The 21,635-nt window shown below is 37.7% G+C and overlaps 1 protein-coding gene and 1 long non-coding RNA gene across 2 annotated transcripts in view; one reads left to right on the forward strand and one right to left on the reverse strand.

Annotated features, from left to right (window-relative positions):
* LOC149502867 (uncharacterized) overlaps positions 1–21,635 on the reverse strand; it is a 180,334-nt gene that overhangs the window by 10,836 nt on the left and 147,863 nt on the right. The gene's annotated exons all lie outside the window — the stretch shown is intronic.
* Positions 17,620–21,635, forward strand: part of LOC114253557 (uncharacterized) — a 168,134-nt gene continuing 164,118 nt past the window's right edge. Inside the window, exon 1 of the mRNA XM_089728446.1 lies at positions 17,620–17,907. Coding sequence (XP_089584572.1) covers positions 17,817–17,907 — 91 coding nt within the window. The 5' untranslated portion in view covers positions 17,620–17,816. The remainder of the gene's footprint in view (positions 17,908–21,635) is intronic.

Raw genomic sequence — 21,635 nt, forward strand, 5'->3', positions numbered from 1 at the left:
ATTGATTAAATCATTTTAATTATTATTTTTTACCAAAAGTGCCAAATTTATAATTCACAAATAATGGATGAATTGAATTTGTTGAATTATCTATTAAACAGAAAATTATTAATTAATAGAATGAATTATTTATATTGAGCAATTTTGATAAAAACTTTTCACTTTCAAAATTTTGCCGCCCTGGGCACTTGCCCCGACTTTCTCTAGTTTAGATCCACCACTGAATATCGAGCCACATAGCTAACGTAATCCAGCCGTTCTAACATTCGCTTCACATTGGTCCTAACTCCTCATTAAGTTCCACCTTTGAAAGCATGATAAAAGTGGTTGGCGGGAAACTCAAAACCGCTTAATGTCGTCATTATGGATGTAAATAGCGCGTGGCGGAGGGGAGTTTTCATAGCCGAGAGCATTCACGGTCGCCTGGTACGACCGCGTGCGTGTGCGTGGCGCGCCTTATCGCGCCCTTTGTGCGTGCCTCATTAACCTTACCCTGCTATATACACTAAACTATTGTAACAAAACAGTGATTTTCGTTTTGTTGCACTTGGTAAAAAACTATAACGATAATAACAAGTCCCACATAGACATTTGGTCCGAAACTAGGATTTAGTTTTCGCCATATTTTTTTTTATTTCTTAGTTGGTGGACGAGCTCACAGCCTTTAACCTGGTGTTAAGTGGTTACCGGAGCCCATAGACATCTACAACGTAAATGCGCTAGCAACCTTGAGATATAAGTTTTAAGGTCTCAGTATGGTTACAACGGCTGCCCCACCCTTTAAACCGAAACGCATTACTGCTTCACGGCAGAAATAGGCAGGGCGGTGGTACCTACCCGTGCGGACTCACAAGAGGTCCTATCACCAGTAATTATGCAAATTATAATTATGCGGGTTTGATTTTTATTGCACGATGTTATTCCTTCACCGTGGAAGTCAATCGTGAACATTTGTTGAGTACGTATTTCATTAGAAAAATTGGTACCCGCCTGCGAGATTCGAACACCGGTGCATCGCTACATACGAATGCACCGGACGTCTTAACCTTTAGGCCACGACGACTTCAAATTTTCAAATACAAAATTTACATAATAATATTATGTATAAGCACAGCTCTGCTCTCAACTCTGGGCCATTTGACTCCATACCGCAGAGGCCATTTCGGATTGTCGATAATCCCATTCACACGGATCTTTGGAACCTCGGTGTTTGTGGAGGGATTTCGGTTCCCCCTGTATTTGTACCAAATGTTCTATGGAGAGTTCTCTGAGCAATTGTTTGAGATAAAATCATCATCAGAATCTGTGCAAACGGTATTCTTAGAAAATTATTATATCTTTAATTCCTTCACACCTCTGCACAAAACTAAAACAACGCACCAGGGTTTACCGTATACACAATAAGGCTTTGTATTTCGTGCGACCGGGCTATATCCCGCGGGATTTCAGGCTCTGATTCTGTTCGAGAACATTCCATCTCTTGTATAAAATATCTCGTATAAAAAGTTCTTTTACATACCCACGTTCTAATTTAAAGACGTCCATTGTCATATTTTTAAATAATATAGTAATACTGAGAAACATCGTGAAATTTGTGTCAACGAAGGCAGATATTGTTGCTGTATGGTATTTCTTAGCTCTACGGTGTTTCCTGTTTCTGATATGTCCATCTTCAAACTAGACTTGTGGAGTGTATTAAACAGTAGGTAGGCGGTGGCTTGAATCTACCCCTGGAATTTCTGACGTCTATGAGCGATGGTAACGACTCGCCATCAGGTGGGCCGTATGCTCGTCTGCCTACAAAAAAATAAACAATTTAAAAATCAAAATTTTGTAGTGTAAATTTTTATAATCTATTTATATAAAAATGTATTGCTGTTCGTTAGTCTCGTTAAAACTCGAGAACGGCTGGACCGTTTGGCTAATTTTGGTCTTGAATTATTTGTGGAAGTCCAGAGAAGGTTTAAAAGGTAGATAATTATGAAAAAGCTCGGAATTAAATATATAAGTTTTTTTTATACAAAAGTTTAGGTCTTTTATTGAGGCACTACGAAGTCTGTCGGGTCAGCTAGTAATAAAATACAAATCATAGTATGTACCGAAAACAGATGAAGTAAAAGACACAAAAATAAAAGAAATAAATGAGTACCTTCCTGTGGCACGTTTCAGTGGAATACTGGAGATAAAATCTTAGCTAAAATTTGCAGTTTTGTGTTAATCGATTGTAACTAGTTACGGAAGGCCACAGAAGATACGTATTGTATAAACGCCACCTTGAAACCGACTTCGACTTATGAGTTGTATTGAATTAAGGACGATATTGCCAACAGGTTAATATGGAACACGCTATCGGTAGGAATGTAACGAAATAAATAGATTGGTGGCATCGAACTGTGTTGATTCACATAACGCCCTAGTCCCTGGTAAATGTCAGTTGGCGTTGTATGGTGTACTTAGATAGCGCGATTGCCCTTACTTCGGTGATAACCTTAATAGCCCTTTGCGACACCCATGGGAAGAGGTGAGGTGTTGCTATTGTATGTAGGTCGACACTACGCACTTAAGTCATGGGCCCCTATTAACTATATAATACCAGTTGGGCATGGAATTCGACTACTTATTCTGTTCAATAACAAAGTCATATCAGGTCATTTAGGTCGCAATGACAAGATTACGTTTACCGATCCATAGAAGTGGTAAATTAAGACATCTAAAATTTGAAAGGGCTCCTGTGGTATCTTCATGTCTACAATCTTAGTTAGGTTATAACAATTACCTATAATGAATGAATCTATATATTATATAAATGTGTATAAAAGACAACATTTGTATTTTCTCTATATGCGTGAAACGACTGGACCGATTTTGGTGAAATTTTCAAGTAATCTTCATATTGGCTCCACTAAGGCAATAACTACTATATATATAACACTACCATGGTTAAGTATCCATGCTAAGTTACTCACTTGTAACGCTGTTGCTTCGTCCAAGTCGCAAGATCGAATGAAAAAATGTCCATAGTTTGATAAGTATAGAGCATGAAATAGGTATTAGTATAAAAATAGCAGAGAGACTAGGTTTCCCTTTTTTATTTTTTTTATTCTGTATTGCGTAGTTGGGAAGTAGATGAGATAGGATAGTCTTATTCCAGACTACGTAGCCATAAAGTTGAATTAAGCAAGATCTATTGTCATTTTATATCATTCTAATCGAGGCCGTCAGCGCAAAAGTGACTTAAGCTTACCATAGTTCGCATGGAGATAATGAGGTTTGAATTTACTGTTACACTGCTTTGTAGGCAAAAACAATACGCGCAAAAATAATATTTACCAATCCATCTGTTAACTATGTGTGAATCTATGGGTAGGCCGGTTTTGCACCAAAATTTATTTATGTTTTAAATAAATTGCAGTATATAGTATAAATACGAATATGAAAATTGCGGGCTGGGCCACTTCTGCGCTGACGGCTTCAATTTTAGTCTTGAGAATTACCTAATCAGCGGTTTTGGGGTACCTGATCGTTGATTTGATTACACAAAAAAACATTACAATAAAGGGCGGAATAGATATATGACAACTAACGTTCTGTTTATTTCAAGCTAATTATTTCTTTAATATCTTAGCTGAATCTGTTTGGCAGCAGACCCGTGGGATATCCATGAATATAAGAACAAGATGATACTATGTTTGCTAACACGAAGAATAGCTATGATATTATAATACTGACGACGTTAATTATTAAAGTCACATACGGCTTTGCAAATACATTTAACTAAGTAAATAGCACATGCTCACGAGCGTCTGCCGTGATTAAGGAATAATAACATCGTATATTAAAAATGAATTCGCAGAGTTTAGACGTAATTACTGAGGGTGCGGTGTTGTGTTAGCTCGGAGGCTAGGTTCTACAGTTCTACCGTCCTTTCTATAAAAAAAAGTGTGTGTGTGTGTGTGCAAGTCACACACGGTAGAAGTGAAACTTATAAATAAGATATAGATATACTGACTATCTCACTACACAGGAGCATACATATTTAGTAGACGATAGTGGGGACGCTACGAAGAGTCGCACAAAGAGGAGACCGAGAACGTCTAATGTGTTCTATCTCATTCTCTCGCCGGCTGAATCCTATACATTTATGTGTTTGTGTCTCTATGGACTTATTTTTTCGTTTCATCGAGTTTGAAATCACAACGATTCTAAAGAAGTTTCACTTCAAATAGCAAACATACTTTCCGGTTCGTGGAGTGGTACAGTCATTTCATAATATTATTGAGACTGACCAGCAACGGTCTGCACTCTTGACTGCTGGACCAAGGGTCTAAGGTTCGATTTCTACTCCACGCTAGCTTTCGTGTGACGAACGGTTTTGTTCGCTACGTCTATTGGGGTTCTCGTGATCCCTTACAGCGTGATCTCGCTGGACAGGGGTGGTGTGATTGCTATTATATAATATATGTTGGCATTATATTATTTTAAAAACTTATTTCGATTTTGCACCATTTCAAATATTTTCCCGTAGATTCCCGCTAGGATTTTGTCGCGTATCATAAAACAAGACCTGAAGCTCGGTGCTTATCGTCGATATACAAGACACGCCCTAAATCAATCTTTACAATTACAATGAGTGGATCGAACAAAACGCCTTCTGTTGCGATTTTCATTTGTAACATAACTTATCGCTGGACTAGACTATGTTGATATGACTGGACTATTAACTATTTAACGGCCGTCTGGTGTAGTGGTAAGTGACATGGTCACTACACAAGGGGGTCGCGGGTTCGAATCCCGCCAAGGGAAGATATTTGTATGATAAATGTATTTTCCAGGGTTATGGATGTATATTAAATATATGTATGTGTATAATAAAAATCTTACATTTATTTCCGTTATCTGGTACCTGTAATACAAGTTCTTTACGAACTTAGTACGGGACCAGTTAATGTGGCGTGATTGTTAGTAAATATTTATTTATTTATTTATGTTGATGTGTCCCGCTGAACACTTAATACCAGGTATGGGTAGTGAGCTAGTTAGATCGACTGAATTTTTCTTTGTACTAGAGGTCCCCTGGTAGTCGAAATTCGGCTATAACTAATGGAAATTAAAAGTTTGTACACTATTATGATTCTATTGTCAAGGACTATTATACTTCTTTAATCACAGATTTCGTCAAGACTACACTTTAGATAAATATTAATAAAGAGAAAACAATATTTAATCTATTCTCAATTTGATAGACTATAACTGACAGACTGTAAAGAAAAGTTTGACAATAACCAAATAGTATGCATGCGTGTGTGTGTCAAATACATGGTAGTGTGTGTAATGTTTTCTTTATTGATTTAATGTATCTTTTATGCATTATTTAAAACAAATATTAACATTGTGCACTTGTTCTCTATATTCTCTATAAGTGTGGAAAATTTCATACTCCTCCGTCCGCGCAATTTTCGTAAAAAGGGATACAAAGTTTTTGCTTCACGTGTTAATATATAGATTATCGCATCTGAGATCAACAACCCTAGTCGTCGTTTCCATGGGCCGCTCGGTGAACAAGAAGTATATTAGTCGATATAAACCTTAGCATAATAGCGTCACCCACAAACCGATCTCGGGAGCAGGTTTAATGGCGTTAATATCGTTAAAGTAGCTCGGTATCGTTAAAGCAGACGTGGGTAATATCAGTGTTAATACGTTACGTAAAATCTCGATGTCACAGGTATAAAGCTACCCACGATTTCAACTCTTGAAATTGAACTTCAATCAATTTACTTTACTGATGGGAAGGAACTCTTGTGAGTCCGCGCGGGTAGGTACCACCACCCTACCTATTTCTGCCGTGAAGCAGTACTGCGTTTCGGTTTGAAGGGCGGGATAACCGTTGTGCTGTACTGTTAAAAGTGAAACCTTAGAACTCATGTCTCAAGGTGGGTGGCGGCATTTACGTTGTAGACGTCTATGGGCTCTGGCACTTAACACCAGGTGGGCCATGAGCTGATCCAACCATCTAAGCAATAAAAAAAGAGCTATTGTTTGGCGGTGTGTCGCACTTCTGACCCGGTAGGCTAGTTCTGGTTCAGCAGACTATTCCAAGACACATTCGGTACCACACGTTCTTACGGATCCATCAGATCCATCCTCTAACACTAGGAGCAGGCTTAGGGAGCCCGGTAACCGTACTCGTCGAACTCGACAAAGAGGTCGACGTGCAACCTAACCCATGCATCAGTCCGCTGAGTTTCTCGCCGGATCTTCTCAGTGGGTCGCGATTCCGATCCGGTAGTAGATTCATTCGCGAAGCAATTTACTCTCCCACCTGTCCTAGTGAAACTGGAAAAGCCTCCGGGCCGCCAGTAATCTTTCAATCACAAAAAAAAGCAATTGGTACAGCTTAGGTCTGCCGTGATGGCCGACGTAGAGTCGTCGACTCGACAATACTGTCGGTCGGTTGGGTGAACACACGGAAATTTAGGAAATTAGAACTGAAGAACGGAAACTAAAAGTTGAACAACATTAACGTAAGTTGATTTTATCATGTCCCAATTTGGTTGTACAATTTATTTTACTTTTTTTTTAATATGATCCGTTTTAGTTTTTAAACTTTTTTACTCTATGGTGTGAAATTGAAATAAATTGAATTTATTTACAGTCAAACCTGGATAAGCGAGAGTTCAAGGGAGCACAATCTCATTCTCGCTTATAGAGGTTTCTCACTAACCCGAATTTCTCGCTAATGCACCCTCTGAATTTCATTTCGCGATTTTCCGGATTCAAACGCATTCACTATTTTAAGTTTATCACTTAATGACAGTACTTTAATTTTCCGTTTTGACATGATGCAGAACAGAACTTTCCTTCGCAATTGATTAACGATAAACTGAGTAAGTTCGACAAACAGGACGGTACACAAGCACACGTGTCCATTCGAAAAGCATACGATAAAATAACAACGTTATTTAGTTCCACGAAATAGAATAGGTTCAATATTGACGAGAAAACAATACAAAAACAATGGTAGGAAATTCCACGAAAGTTAAGAATGAGTTATAAAATAGCAGATGGTAAATTTGTATTTTGTTTTGTCATTTGTTCCTCCTAAATAATATAAATAAATAAAGCTCGACTGTCGCTTATAGAGGTATAGATAAGTAGCAGTCTCACTTAAGGAGGTCCATGAGGGAAAAACGACTCTCTCTTACAGAGGTTTCTGTTTCTCGCTAATAGAGGTTTTGGGAGCTTAAATGACGGGTCCTGGCCATTACTCTCATTTATAGAGTTTTCGCACTTATCCAGTTCTCACTTACCCAGGTTTGACTGTATATGTTTTTAAATTAGCATCACTAATTGGAATTTACTGATATTACGTTGCTAAAATTCGTCATTTATTCTTTTCATTGAGCAACTGTTTATCATCGCCAAAGCAAATCCACGAAGTCTTTAGAAACACATATTCCTCATGTAAATTCACAGACGCACATCATTACGAAATAAAAGGACAAGAATAAACCGACTTTTATGTATATATATAGACGATTCACGTTTCGCATCTCCGTACCTTCCTTTGAATGGAACTCGCGAATGAGATTCGCCAACACTCTCGCCGGCTTTTAATATATGAATTTTGTCGCAAAAATTCCCCTCGCCTTGTGAGATTAAATACGTCATTATTTACGGGTTTTTTTTCCTTGCATGTAGTCTTCATAGTCGCGAAAGTGGGCCCTTTTCAGGATTATTATTTTCAGACGTTTTACGATGTATTACGGAACAGCGCGAGGCGTTTTATCGCTGTCTGGTTTATGAATGTCAAATTGGATTTTCTGTTCAAAGGTAAGGCGCCCGCTGGGAAAATGCGAGGTCTGTAAATTAATTCTAGGGAAGAGTTAATGTGCACGCAAATCTCGTTTTTTATTAGAAATATTGTAATTGGTGACATGTAGTAAGAATTGAATTCTAATTTCTGCAGATTAGAATTCATATTTCGTTTTGAAGAGTCGGGTTGTACTGTAAAACTGAGATTTATATCTCATGTCTGAAGGTGTATGACGACAATCACGATTTGATCTATATTAGCTTTGGTAATGGTTAACCAGCGAGCGTCCCGTGAGCTTGTGGCGGTAGAAGAGGCCATCACAGAACACAAGATATTTGATATCACCCGCTCGGTGGAAAATCTTCCTTTCGTCGTTAAACCTACAAGCTTAACTAATAATTTCTTTCTTTTCTTCATAAAAAAATAGGCATTGAAGGTGTAGAAGGCGATGCGGGCCTTGCGGGCAGAAGGTCCCACCCGGCTTCTGCAGGGACCGTCAAGTGCCAGGTGCAAAGGCGCTCGATCACACCAGGGTCCAGTGAGGTGGTGATGCGCTATGGCTTCAGTGCGCCCCTCGTGTGTCGCATATCTCTTTCTTATTTAAACTAGAGGTCCCGCAATAGTCGAAATTCGACTATAATTAATTGAAATCATAAGTTTGAACATTATGAAGGTTCTATTGTCAAATTCTTTATTCACAGATTTCGCCAATACTAATCTTTATGTAGTGCATGTAAGCAAATGTTAATAAAGACAAACAATATTTAATCTATTCTCAATTTGACCACAGACTAAGAAAAGTTTGACAATAAACATATAGTATGCATGTGTGTGTGTGTCAAATACATAGTAGTGTGTGTATGTTTTTCTTATTGGTATAATGTATTTTTTGTGCATAATTAAAAAAAAAATTAACATTCTGCGCTCCTTCTCTATACTCTCTATAAGTGTGGGATATTTCATACTCCTCCATCCGCGCAATTTTCGTAAAAAGGGATACAAAGTTTTTACTTCACCTATTAATGTATAGATTATGACAATACAATAATATTAAACAAGCCGCATCCACCTGGGATTTTAAACGAATCTGCATGGTAATCAGAGCCACTAAATACTGGACCAATAAAGCTCAAATTATCTTAATCATTAACATGAGATCGTGTTTAAGGATAAGACGAATATTCAATTCAGAATAGACAGTGCTTGCCTCTGTAGGCAGAGCTACCGCAATTGTTGTCATTCAAGTACTCAAGAAATACTACACTAGTTTCTCCATTTCAAACAGATTAATTGACAGCGCTTGGCGGAATTCTGTAATTGCTTAACAAGGAATCTAGTTTCACTGGTTCTCTAGCTTTCAGTAAAGCATCTACAGGTAATCTGAGATATATATTGTAGACTTAGCTTCCAACGCCAGGAAATTAATACACAGATTGCAATAGTTCACTTAATTCTGTATTGCTTTATTTGTAACTCCACTTGTACAATCTTTAGATATCTGCTCACTACAGAATACACTGCTTTTTTTTTTTAAGGGATTTTATGACCTGGTAACTAAGGTCTTTAAGTCATGTCAAGTTTAATTTATATTCTTATTTTTATGGAAATTCATAATATGGAGTGAAATTAAATGAAATAAGGATGATTACTTTGAGACATTAATCAACTGTGATGAAATTAAATGAAATGAGATGAGATGATATGGGATGAAATTTAATCTCAGTAAAATGGTGGTCAATTACTGAGATTTTTTCAGTGGACTTTTTGGAGGATGCCGCTTTCTCTCCCGTTTTTTCAGACTATCGCCTTTTTTATTATGTCACGTCCCCACTACTGCTATTGCTCTCACCAACAGTGTTGCTATTAGGCAATCCGAAAATTGCCTTAACATAATAAATTTTAACATGATAAATTTTATTTTCATTACCTTACAACAAACCTTACAGTATATTCATTCGATCCAGATCCATATTAAAAATTAAACTGAAAATTTTCTACAGCGAATGGTTCACGAAACGAACGTCGAACTCACGAAAAAGTCTGTATTTAAATTCGGAGGGTATAAGTATACAACCGGTTTTTCGGGCATCTGGGGCGGCCCGGTACTCGTCATCCGCTCATCCGGCTTATCTGGCGTGAGTGGGGCTACATGCAGCACGGCAAGTGCCGCTCAACCGATCAACCGGATAATTTCAACAGCTGAACGTGATTCAGCGAGCGAGAGAGATTCAACGCACAAAACGCTTTTTTGAAAACGTGATTTCGTCACTGTCACTTAGTTGCATGACCCTTTATTTTTTGTTACACTGAGCTTTTTGAAGCTTTATTAACCCCTTGACTGTTATGTAGGTCACCAGTGCCCTACGTGGCGCACGTGAGTAATTAGTAGCCTATACACGAAAATGACACGTAGACTGTAATATAATACTTTTAAATGATGACAGGTGGCGTATAAGTAGTTTTTTTTAAAATAAACAACAGAGTTTTACATAATGATTAATATGAACAAGTTTTTCAGCCATTCCTTTTTGTGTTTATCCGTAAGGAAGAATTGCCGAATTAGAAACCTTGGAGGTTGTGATATATTGGCTTGTCCCTATTGCTTGCGGCAGCAATTTTTTTGGTAAAAGTGTAGACACGAGACGAGCACGCGACACACATGACGTCTAGTGGTTATTGGAGCCCACGGATATCACAATGTAAATGGCGATATTCATCTTGAAATACGAGATTGAGACAAATTGGCTTTATAATATTGTATTATTAATAGTACACCGCAACATAACTGCTGTATCTTTATCTTTTCCAGGCTTTCTGTTAATTAAACGGTTGTCTGGAAGAAATCGCTTTTAGCGATAAGACCGCGTATTGTACAAATGTATCTGCTTGTTGACTATTTTCTAACGTTAATTGTTTTGATGTAAAGTATTGTTACGCCGGTAAGAGTAACGTCACCTATCGCCAAATAGTTGAACGAATATCGAAGGATCTAATAGAACCTAGAACCAACGCCATCTATTGTCAGATAGCGGAAACACAATACTAGATATGTGTGGAATATTCTCGATAATTCTAGGGATGTGGTATCGGCTATAAAAGTGTTGCAGAGATGGCACGCAGTCAGTTAGTAATCGGAACTACTCGAAGCAAAACAGCGAAAAGATCACCTGAAGCGAAGCGGAAGAAGCAAATTGATAATTTTAAAGTGTTCGTTGAGTGCTTTAAGTGCTAATACAGTTTTTAAGTTTTACTTCGGTGGAATTTTATTTATCCCGAAGCCCAGTAACAGTATGTTCTCTCTCTCTTCTATATTTATCTATAATATGTTACTACTAGCTGATTGTGGGGAGAGAGGTCAATATAATAACGCGTTTAGGGTGCTGGTGGTGCTGCCCCGCTTTTGTAGCGCATCAGGGATGTTTGCAGACGCGCACATAGATTGTTTTTACGCTACCATGCGTAAGAGGCGTGCATCTCTGGTAAGCAGAGTAAGGGCCAGCTCCAACAGTATCCTGAGCATGATCGCAAGCAGGCTGGACTGTGTATACATGCGTCGCTGTGGTGCCATCTCCCATGGGATGTTACGACAGTAATTCATTGTGATGTCAATATAACTACTAACATAGGTCTAAGTCTTATTAACAATTTATATGAGTCATGGTTACTTGCAATATAAACATTATTATTATTATTATAGCTGTGGGGAAATTACCAATAGAACATCTACTACAGAGTGCATATCATTACTCTCAGTAAATCGACCGAAACTTTAAACCTTGTCGTTCGGAATCTTCGTATATGACTATCTTTTTTTAATCTTAGATGGGTGGACGAGCTCACAGCCCACCTGGTGTTAAGTGATTACTGGAGCCCATAAACATCTACAACGTAAATGCGCACCCACCTTGAGATATAAGTTCTAAGGTCTCAGTAGAGTTACAACGGCTACCCCACCCTTCAGACCGAAACGCATTACTGCTTCACGGCAGAAATAGGCGGGGCGGTGGTACCTACCCGTGCTGACTCACAAGAGGTCCTACCACCAGTAATTACGCAAATTATAATTTTGCGCCTTCGATTTTTATTACACGAGGCTTGTGGAGAGTATTAAGCGGTAGGCAGCGGCTTGGCTCTGCCCTTGGCATTGCTGAAGTCCATGGGCGACGGTAACCACTCACCATCAGGTGGGCCGTATGCTCGTCTGCCTACAAAGGCAATAAAAAAAGAAAATCCTTCACCTTGGAAGTCAATCGTGAACGTTTGTTAAGTACGTATTTCATTGGAAAAATTGGTACTTGCTTGCGGGATTCGAACACTGTTGCATCGCTAGATACGAATGCACCAGACGTCTTATCCTTTAGGCCACGACGACGACATCTTGAAAATCTTGTTAGTGCTTCAGGTTTTCGTCTGATTTTTTGTATTCTTTTACAGTATCTATGGAAGACAGAGACAAAGAATAATACGCTCGAACGCAACCAATCTGAAACACGAACTTTTACAGTTTCCTTAGAATCTCAGCACAAAGTTTTTCGTGTAGGGAAGCTTTTAGTAAATTAAAGCTTACTGCCTTAAACTTTTAATGCTCGTGCTTTTAATTCCTAGGAAAGTGTTATATTTTAACATTGTCAGTTAAGAGATTAGTTTACAGAGAGCAGGATTTTGAATTCATACAGCATTGGATTTTAAGGTGGTAGGTATGGCAAATAAACAGTTAGTATACTGGTCACTGTCGGTGGGCCCACACGAGTATAGTACCACCATCCTGATTATTTTAGACACGAAGCAGTCTTAAGTTCCAGTTTGAAGCTTGGTATAAATATTATACATTTTGACGGAGCGACTGGTTCCATGGTGTTTTTAAAATAATAACGTCCCTTTTTTTATTGCTGAGTTGGGTAGACGAGCTCACGGCCCACCTGGTGTTAAGTGGCTACCGAAGTTTAACAGTACAACGGCTGCCTCACTCTTCGAACCGAAACGCATGCTTCACGGCTGAAATAATCAGGGTGGTGGTACCTACCCGTGCGGACTCACAAGACGTCCTGCCGTCAGTAAAGACATTCATTATTATGATTTCCTTCTATAGTGACAGTAATTAAAACTTACTTTTCCAAACAATTCCATTTATTGATTTTCAAGTGTACCACAATAACAACAGAGAGCTCCACACCGTTTGCCTGCTCGAGCCGGAATATATGCGACAATAGCACGGGGGCAGCTTAGTCATTAATTTTCCTGAATACCGTCTTAAACAATGCGTTGGACTTATAACTGCTAACATTAACACATCTTAGTTAAGTAAATAGCAGTGCTGCGCCGACAAATATAACACGTTTCACGTCTGAAAGTGGGCGGCAGTTTTGATTTTTAAAAATTTTTTCTTCGGGTAACCACTTAACACCCGATGTGTCGTAAGCTGGCGCATCGTTTTAGTGTAATATAGAAAAATCAGAAATAAGAAATAGAAAAAAAATAAGAAATAGTTAAAACAGATACAGACAAACACAAATTTTATGCAATAATAAATCTAAATGATCTTATTGCGGTGCTTATACCTATTAACAATTTTTTTCTGATTACCCGACCTGCGAATAATTCAATGTAAGAATTTCTGACTTCGACTTTTTATTTTTTATTGCTTTTGTAGGCAGACGAGCATACGGCCTTACTTACCTGATGGTAAGTGGTTACCGTCGCCCATGGACTTCAACAATGCCAGGAGCAGAGCCAAGCCGCTGCCTTATTACACATCAGTTAAATAAATACGATTAAAAAATTCCGAATACTTAAATTACAATAATACGGTCAAAAATATTTCTCTTGTTAAAATAACCGAATCCGCTAATCAAATATGTAAACATTTTAACTTGAAAATTTATGAAAAATAAAAATATCTTTTGTTTTTTTATGCTCCCGCTAACAATGTCAAGAACGTCACGTGTCACTTACAGCCGCTGGGTTTTCATAAAGAAATTCATATCTGCTAAAACAACGTTATTTTTTACGGGCAAGAAAACGTATTTTGTTCGAGATAAAATTCTAATCGTGTAAATACATATATTGTTAAATGAATATTCATCGTCATGAATTTATATTAAGTGTACCGAAACAAAAAACGAAACTCGTAATTGTCACTCAGCACGTAGCTCTAGTGACTAGAGTCTAGTCTGTGCTTTGAGCATGAGTGAATAGGACAACTTACCAATGGTCAGACACTCACCAACAATAACTGACGGACCAGTCAAATGCCCAACCGTTAAAAGTGTATCCGGTTAAGAAATTTAATTTATTATTCTCATTATGTTATTATCTATTATCTATATATGAGTCGACTATTATCAAAGCCGGCAATGTGAGTTTTGGACAATTATTGGTAAATCAGAAAAACGAATTACTGACTTTGTATTCCATTGGCAGTCACAAAACTCTTCTGAACGACATCTTATATAAATAACAGGTTAAGTATTAACCTTCATTTAATGCAGGTTTTGAACCGTATTCTTTGAAGGAGACGATTATATTCAAATCAATATGTATTGACATATCAATAACATTTTTTTGTCCAAATGCACAGATTGCCACCTTTGATAATAGACGACTCATATATAAAAATGAATTGCTGTTCGTTAGTCTCGCTAATAACACTCGAGAACGGCTGGACCGATTTGGCTAATTGGCTAATAATAATTTTAGTCTTGAATTATTTGTGGTAGTCCAGAGAAGGTTTAAAAGGTAGATAAATATGAAAATGCTCGGAATTAAATAAAATTTACAATTTTGTTTGCCTTTCATGTCCCCCGTCGGACGGATTCCTTTTGTTTGTTTTAAGTTTATTTTATACAAAAGTTTAGGTCTTTTATTTATCGATTGAGGCACTACGAAGTATGCCGGGTCAGCTAGTTGTCATTAAATTATTATTGTCATTATATTATCTCCGAAGATTCGAATTGTTCTCTAGTCCTCACGTATGACTAAGGAATTCTAAGGTGTTTTTCGACGACATTTGAATATTGTGATGCTAATTTCCGTGTATAAACAAACAATAAATATGTAAATCTTGACTTTTATGTTCTTTGTGCATAGAAACAACACAGTAACTTGAGGCCTGACATGTTTAACTTGGTAGGTAGGTAAGCGCCGACAATCTTCCGCACAAAGTCCTCTGTAAAGTTTTTTAAAAAGAGTCTAGTTTTTATTTATTTATTTCGCAGACATAATAAAAAGCATTTTTTTTATATTTTTATTAAATAGAATTTCTTTGTGTATGTTTGCATGATGTCGAACTGTGTTTTTAAAAATGTATAAAATTAATGTTCGCGCGGTAATAAAATATTTCTGTTCGAATATTCTTTTTCTACGGAGTTGGAAAATCAAGACTTAAGAGCAATATTAGGGGTTCATGCTCCTCCATATTTTGCGATTATGGTTGGTGTGCAGAGTTCAAGCGAGGAAGAACTTCCATTAACGACGAACTCCACATGGGACGCCCTACATCGGTAGTGACTGAAGACATGATTAAAAGAGTTGAAAACATTGTCTTGGCGGATCGTCGTGTTACTGTTTGTTTTATAACAGAAGAAATGAAGATTTCTATAGTACAGTAAGTGTCCATAATATTATACACAACCATTTGGATATGAAAAAGCGTCATCGCATTGGCCCAGAATCGTTTTTTACGCGCTGAAACACAAACGAAACTTAGAATTTCAGAAAACTGCTTGGGATTGTTACAACAAGATCTCGATCGATTTTTCGCTCAATTCAAAACTATGGACGAAACATGGCTTCACCATTATGACCTAGGAAACGAAAAAACAGTCCATGACTTGGAAGAGACTGCCATCTCCAGCTTCGAAGAAATTTAAGGCGATTCCGTCCGTCGGTAAGTTAGGCTGTTTTTTCTAAGACAACTAAAGGGTGGTAATGATCGAATACTTTAATCATGGAGCGACTATTACGGGGACTTTGTACGCAGGATAAATAACAGAGTTGCGTGAGGAAATGCGCAAGCAACGGCGTGGCAAATTCTTTAGTTGTTTTGTTTCACCAAGATAACACTCCCGCGCGTGTTGCGATGGCGACATATTCACCGGTCCTAGCTCCTAATATTCCGCTATAATATTAGCTCCTATTTCCGCGGTTAAAGGAACATCTCATTGGCCATAAATTTGAAGACGCAGGAGTCGCTCTGGTACACGATTTTTTAAGGGATCAGAAAGGAGATTCTTATAAAAACGGAATTTTAGCTTTTGAAAAAAGAAACATATAGCGTGTAAGCCTCAAAGATGAATACATCGAAAAATAAATTAACTGTTAATAAAATATAATTGCTTTATACTGATCATCACTTTTTATTGAACACCCCTAGTACGAACATTATTTTGATAATTTTGTAAGCCACGAGTTCATTAGGAAAACTGTCTGCTTTGTTATTATAGGCTAGAAATTCACCAACAAAAACATGTAAATGTAATATCTCCAAAACAAATGTTCATAAAATAATATTCGCATGTACACAATTTACTTCGAATTAATTACGATTGATATAAAATGCATTTCGAAAGAGAATCGCGTTTGGATGTTAACGAGTTAACTCGAGACTCTTGTGTGTATTTTTTTTGCGAACCTTATCATTATCGAAATAACTCAAATTACAGTGGAGGGGACCAGCGAGTTCATAGGCGGTTAATGAAGCCAAGCTAGAGATTGAAGCTTCAATCGTTTTTTAGCAATGACTGTCTCACCCTTTAAACAGAAACGCCTTTTTGGCTGGACGAGCTCACAGCCCACCTGGTATTAAGTGGTCAGGTACTGGAGCCCATAGACATCTACAACGTAAATGCGCCACCCACCTTGAGATATAAGTTCTAAGGTCTGAGTATAGTAACACCGGCTGCCCCACCCTTCAAGCCGAAACGCATCACTGCTTCACGGCAGAAATAGGCAGGGTGTTGGCACCTGCCCATGCGGACTCACAAGAGGTCCTGCCATCAGTATAAAGTGAATAATTTCTCGCAGAGTAATTGAATAATTTCTCGCCACCTGAATAATTTCTCGCAGAATAGGACTGAACGATACTAATTCCTTGATACAAACCGCTATTCAATCCATAAAACATGCGCTTGATGCGGGATTAACGGGATCATCATCATCATCTCAGCCTGTCCACTATCCACTGCTGAATATAGGCCTCTCCAAGTGATCTCCAGTGCGGCCGGTCCGTTGCCACCTGCATCCAACGTGACCCAGCGGTTCTTACCAGGTCGTCGGTCCATCTCGTAGGTGGCCATCCCACACTGTGCTTGCCAGTACTTGGTCTCCACTCGAGGATCCTTCTGCCCCATCGGCCGTCCGATCTTCGCGCTATGTGGCCTGTCCACTACCACTTCAGCTTGCTAATCCTACGGGCTATGTCAGCAACTTTGGTTCTTCTACGGATCTCCTCATTTCTGATTCGGTCTCGTAGAGAAATAGCAAGCATAGCCCTCTCCATAGCTCACTGCGCGACACTGAGCTTTCTAAAAAGATCCCTTGTGAAGCAACCCTTGTTATTAACGGGATAAAAAATGATGATGCAACTGAGATCGCACGAACCAAAGCACGTGCAGCTTTTCAAGTTCCAGCTTCTTGCTAAATGGCTCATGACTCTCAATCGCGGCTAATCAAACATTTAAAGGCACGCAAAAATAAAAGGTAAAAGTCAATTTAAAGGCATAACACAAAACGTATTTTCACCTGTTACCCGTCCGCTTAGTTCGCGCATGTCTACCAAACCAAAGTCGAGACAGTCCCGTGTCGGATTCGTTACGGAGGCCACACGTTACAAGTTGCCGACGATTCCCGCGAACTAAACTCAAATATCGAAATCGTAGCTTTAAAGAAACAATCAAATATAAATACTACAACTTCTTTGTGTAACTGTATATTGACTTGAGAATCGTGTTTTTGGATTTTTTTGACAATCTCATAAGGTTTTTTTTAAAGTAATTACTCGAAGATGTGGTGGATACTCCGACGTGCAAGGCTCACAGGCGCATCCCTGTTCAGCCAGGCGACGGGGGCGAACAATAACAACAGTACCAAAACAGGTAAGTACATATGTAGCTAATAACTTTAACAATTAAAAAAAATCATAGGATTATGTACTACTGTCTTTGTCGCTTGTATTTCTTCACTACATAGTATAAAACAAAGTCGCTTTCTCTGTCCCTATATATGCTTAAATCTTTAAAAGTACGCAACGGATTTTGATGCGATTTTTTTTAATAGATAGAGTGATTGAAGAGGAAGGTGTATGTGTATAATAACATCCATTAAATAGTGGAAATATCAATAATAAATTACAGTTTCCGAAGCAAAGCGAAGGCGGGTCGCTAGTTAATCAATAAAATATGAAATGTTGATATTCCAAAACCTACTACTAAGCTGATGGCTCATTAAATGCTAAGTAGTTAATATCGACATTGACAGCAAGCCTACTTATTAATAATCATTTTATGACTCTTTCAGCAATTTCACAAATCCGTTATTTTTTTATATTCTCACTAGCTTTTGCCCGCGACTTCGTCCGCCTTAAATAGTTCACAAATAATGCTTTATTTTAGAACAATTTTGCTTAACATAAAAAATGTTATATTGAGCCAACTTTAACATATAGACATATGCTGTTGCGGACTTTTTTTTAGATCTTTTAAAGGGGAACAATTCTGTTATACATTATTTTAGCGAAACTTTGACCGTTTCTGCAGCGCACGCAGCGGAAGCTCTCAAAAGGGAAAAAAACCCGATTTTGAAACATTATTTATTGGTGCTCCGCTTGCATTGGTCTTACCAGGATGTTATATAGCCTCCCTCGATAAATAGGCTATCTAACACTGAAATATTTTTTCAAATCGAACCAGTAGCTCCTGAGATTAGCGCGTTCAAACAAACAAACTCTTCAGCTTTATAATATTAGTATAGATATCAAGTATTAAAAAAATAATTCAGAAAGAGGTATTTAAAGTGATATGGCGTCCCTACTGAATATTTAAGGTATCTACAAGCTGACGTATACAAGGTGTATGTATATAAGCATTGAAACCTCTAAAATCAAGTGTGACCTTATGTCACAAGACGGTCGCATTCACATTGTGACGTTGAGGGGTTCTAGAACAGGCCTGTGAGCTCGCTCACAAATATCTATGAGAGGATGATCAATGGAACCCAACAGTTCTTTTTAATTCTCACGAAGTTCCAGATTAGTGATTGTGTAGAGCGTGGACTGTATTTTGGACTGGTCGCTCCAATAAAGCTATATTCAGAGCGAAGGATTTGTATTTTTTGAAGTGAAACTTCTTTAGAATCGTAGTGATTTCAAACTCGATGAAACGAAAAAATAAGTCCATAGAGACACAAACACATAAATGTATAGGATTCAGCCGGCGAGAGAATGAGATAGAACACATTAGACGTTCTCGGTCTCCTCTTTGTGCGACTCTTCGTAGCGTCCCCACTATCGTCTACTAAATATTGTCCATATGTATGCTCCTGTGTAGTGAGATAGTCAGTATATCTATATCTATATCTTATTTATAAGTTTCACTTCTACCGTGTGTGACTTGCACACACACACACACACTTTTTTTTCTTTTAAGGTACAACAGGTGCACGTACGACCAGAATCTTTATTTCTAACTGACACTAACTGTGTTGCCACACTTGTTAGTGTGTTCCCACATTAAAAAACGGTCATACAAAACTTCATGTTTAGGATTGCCCTAAACAATGATAAAAAGTCAGGAAATTTCGTCCCAGGACCGAAAAATTCAACTCATCCCAATAGACGTTTTGTAACTTAGGGAATATTAGAATTTTGAAGATCGAACTCAGTGGTGTGGATTAGGATAGGTCTATGTCCAGCAGTGGACGATTGAGGGCTGATAATGATGAGGATGAAGATATGCGTTTGGAGGGATTTTTACTTACAAGTGTCAAAAGTATTCTGCTAAATCAACGATGTTATCGGAGATTTAAGAGATTTTATTTGGATGTATACCAGCGTACTAATAAGAGACAGAGATAATTACTTAGAGAGCGCCGCTGGTTATTCCCCGGGAAAATCCCTTAGTCACTCTTCGCTACAACCACGGGAAGAGATGAGTGGTGCTATTCTACCCCAATATCACATAGCCGGGTAGGTTTATTGTCGTGTCGAGAACAAATTTGTTAAGAACTAGCTGACCCGGCAGACTTCGTAGTGCCTCAATCGATAAATAAAAGACCTAAGCTTTTGTATAAAATAAACTTAAAACAAACAAAAGGAATCCGTCCGACGGGGGACACATCAAAGGAAAAACAAAATAGTTATTTTTATTTAATTCTGAGCATTTTCATTTCATTGACTTCCACAAATAATTTAAGACCAAAATTAGCCAAATCAGTCAAGCCGTTCTCGAGTTTTAGCGAGACTAACGAACAGCAATTCATTTTTATATACATATATAGATAGTCCTACCAAGAAGAAGAATACTGTCTATCTTGGTTCTAATTATTTTAATCATACACCAAACGTTAACTTAGACATAATTTACATTTCATGAAAATATAATAATAATTTGAATTAACCAAAAACTTAAAATACTTTTCTTTCTCATTGAAATGAGTCGATGTTATACAAGAAAGTTTTCAGCATTCTAAAGCGTCCACCGGAAAGCTCCGGAACAAAAATGAAGCTTTCGCATGCAAATTTTCTTCTCCAAAACATTTAAATTGGAGGAATTTGTTTCCATTTAAAGTGATAAAGTTGTTATTTGAGTTTTGGGCAATTAGTGGGCTTTAATTAAATAAAATGTTGTGATTTTTTTTAAATATAGAAAAACTTATATTTTAATAATTTATTGAAAATGTTATCGTTTATCAATACGCAGACACCCGTCAATAGGAAAAAAGGTAAAGAAGATGCCTAAAACAATTTAAATCTGTGACATGGTAAACTTTTCATTCTTCTACAAATGTCACACGTTGATTTAATAAATAATTTTTATTTTTTGAACGACCTAAGTACAATACCTGAAAACTGATTGATTTCCGATTGTTAAACACCGCATTTACTTAGTCTGGCCATAAATACTGTTACAATTAAAAATAAACAAAATATTACATTTGAATTTGGAATCTGTCATTTTTATATAATTGCTCATTAGGTTTTCTCATTTTGGCGCCAATACATTGTACAATATTTTGCAATATTAAAATGGAGTGGAATGATAAAGAGAACCGAATCGCTGTGATTGCATTACACAAAGTACGTATGGAGCCAAATGCAATTTTTAAAACTCTCCATACGCTTGGTATTAGTAAAATGTTTGTGTACCGGGATATTAATAGGTGCAATGAGACCTCCTCTGTTTGTGACAGAAAAATATCTGGCTGTCCACGTAGTGTTCGTACGAAAAATGTGGTCAAAGCAGTAAGGGAAATAATTCGAAGATATCCTGTCCGAAAGCAAAATTTTTTAACTCGGGAGATGAAGATAGCACCTAGAACCATGTCGCGTATTTTAAAAGATGACTTAGGACTTGCAGCCTATAAGAGACGTACTGATCATTTCTTAACTGATAATTTAAAAGAGAATAGGGTGGTAAAATCGAAACAACTACTGAAGCGGTACGCAAAGGGAGGTCATAGAAAAATTTTGTTTACGGATGAGAATTTTTTTACAATTGAGCAACATTTTAACAAACAAAATGACCGTATTTATGCTCAAAGCTCTAAGGAAGCTTCCCAATTAGTCGACAGAGTGCAACGTGGGCACTATCCGACTTCAGTGATGGTT

The sequence above is a fragment of the Bombyx mandarina genome, chromosome 06, assembly GCF_030267445.1.
Source record: "Bombyx mandarina strain Sakado chromosome 06, ASM3026744v2".
Classification (NCBI taxonomy): Eukaryota; Metazoa; Arthropoda; class Insecta; order Lepidoptera; family Bombycidae; genus Bombyx; species Bombyx mandarina.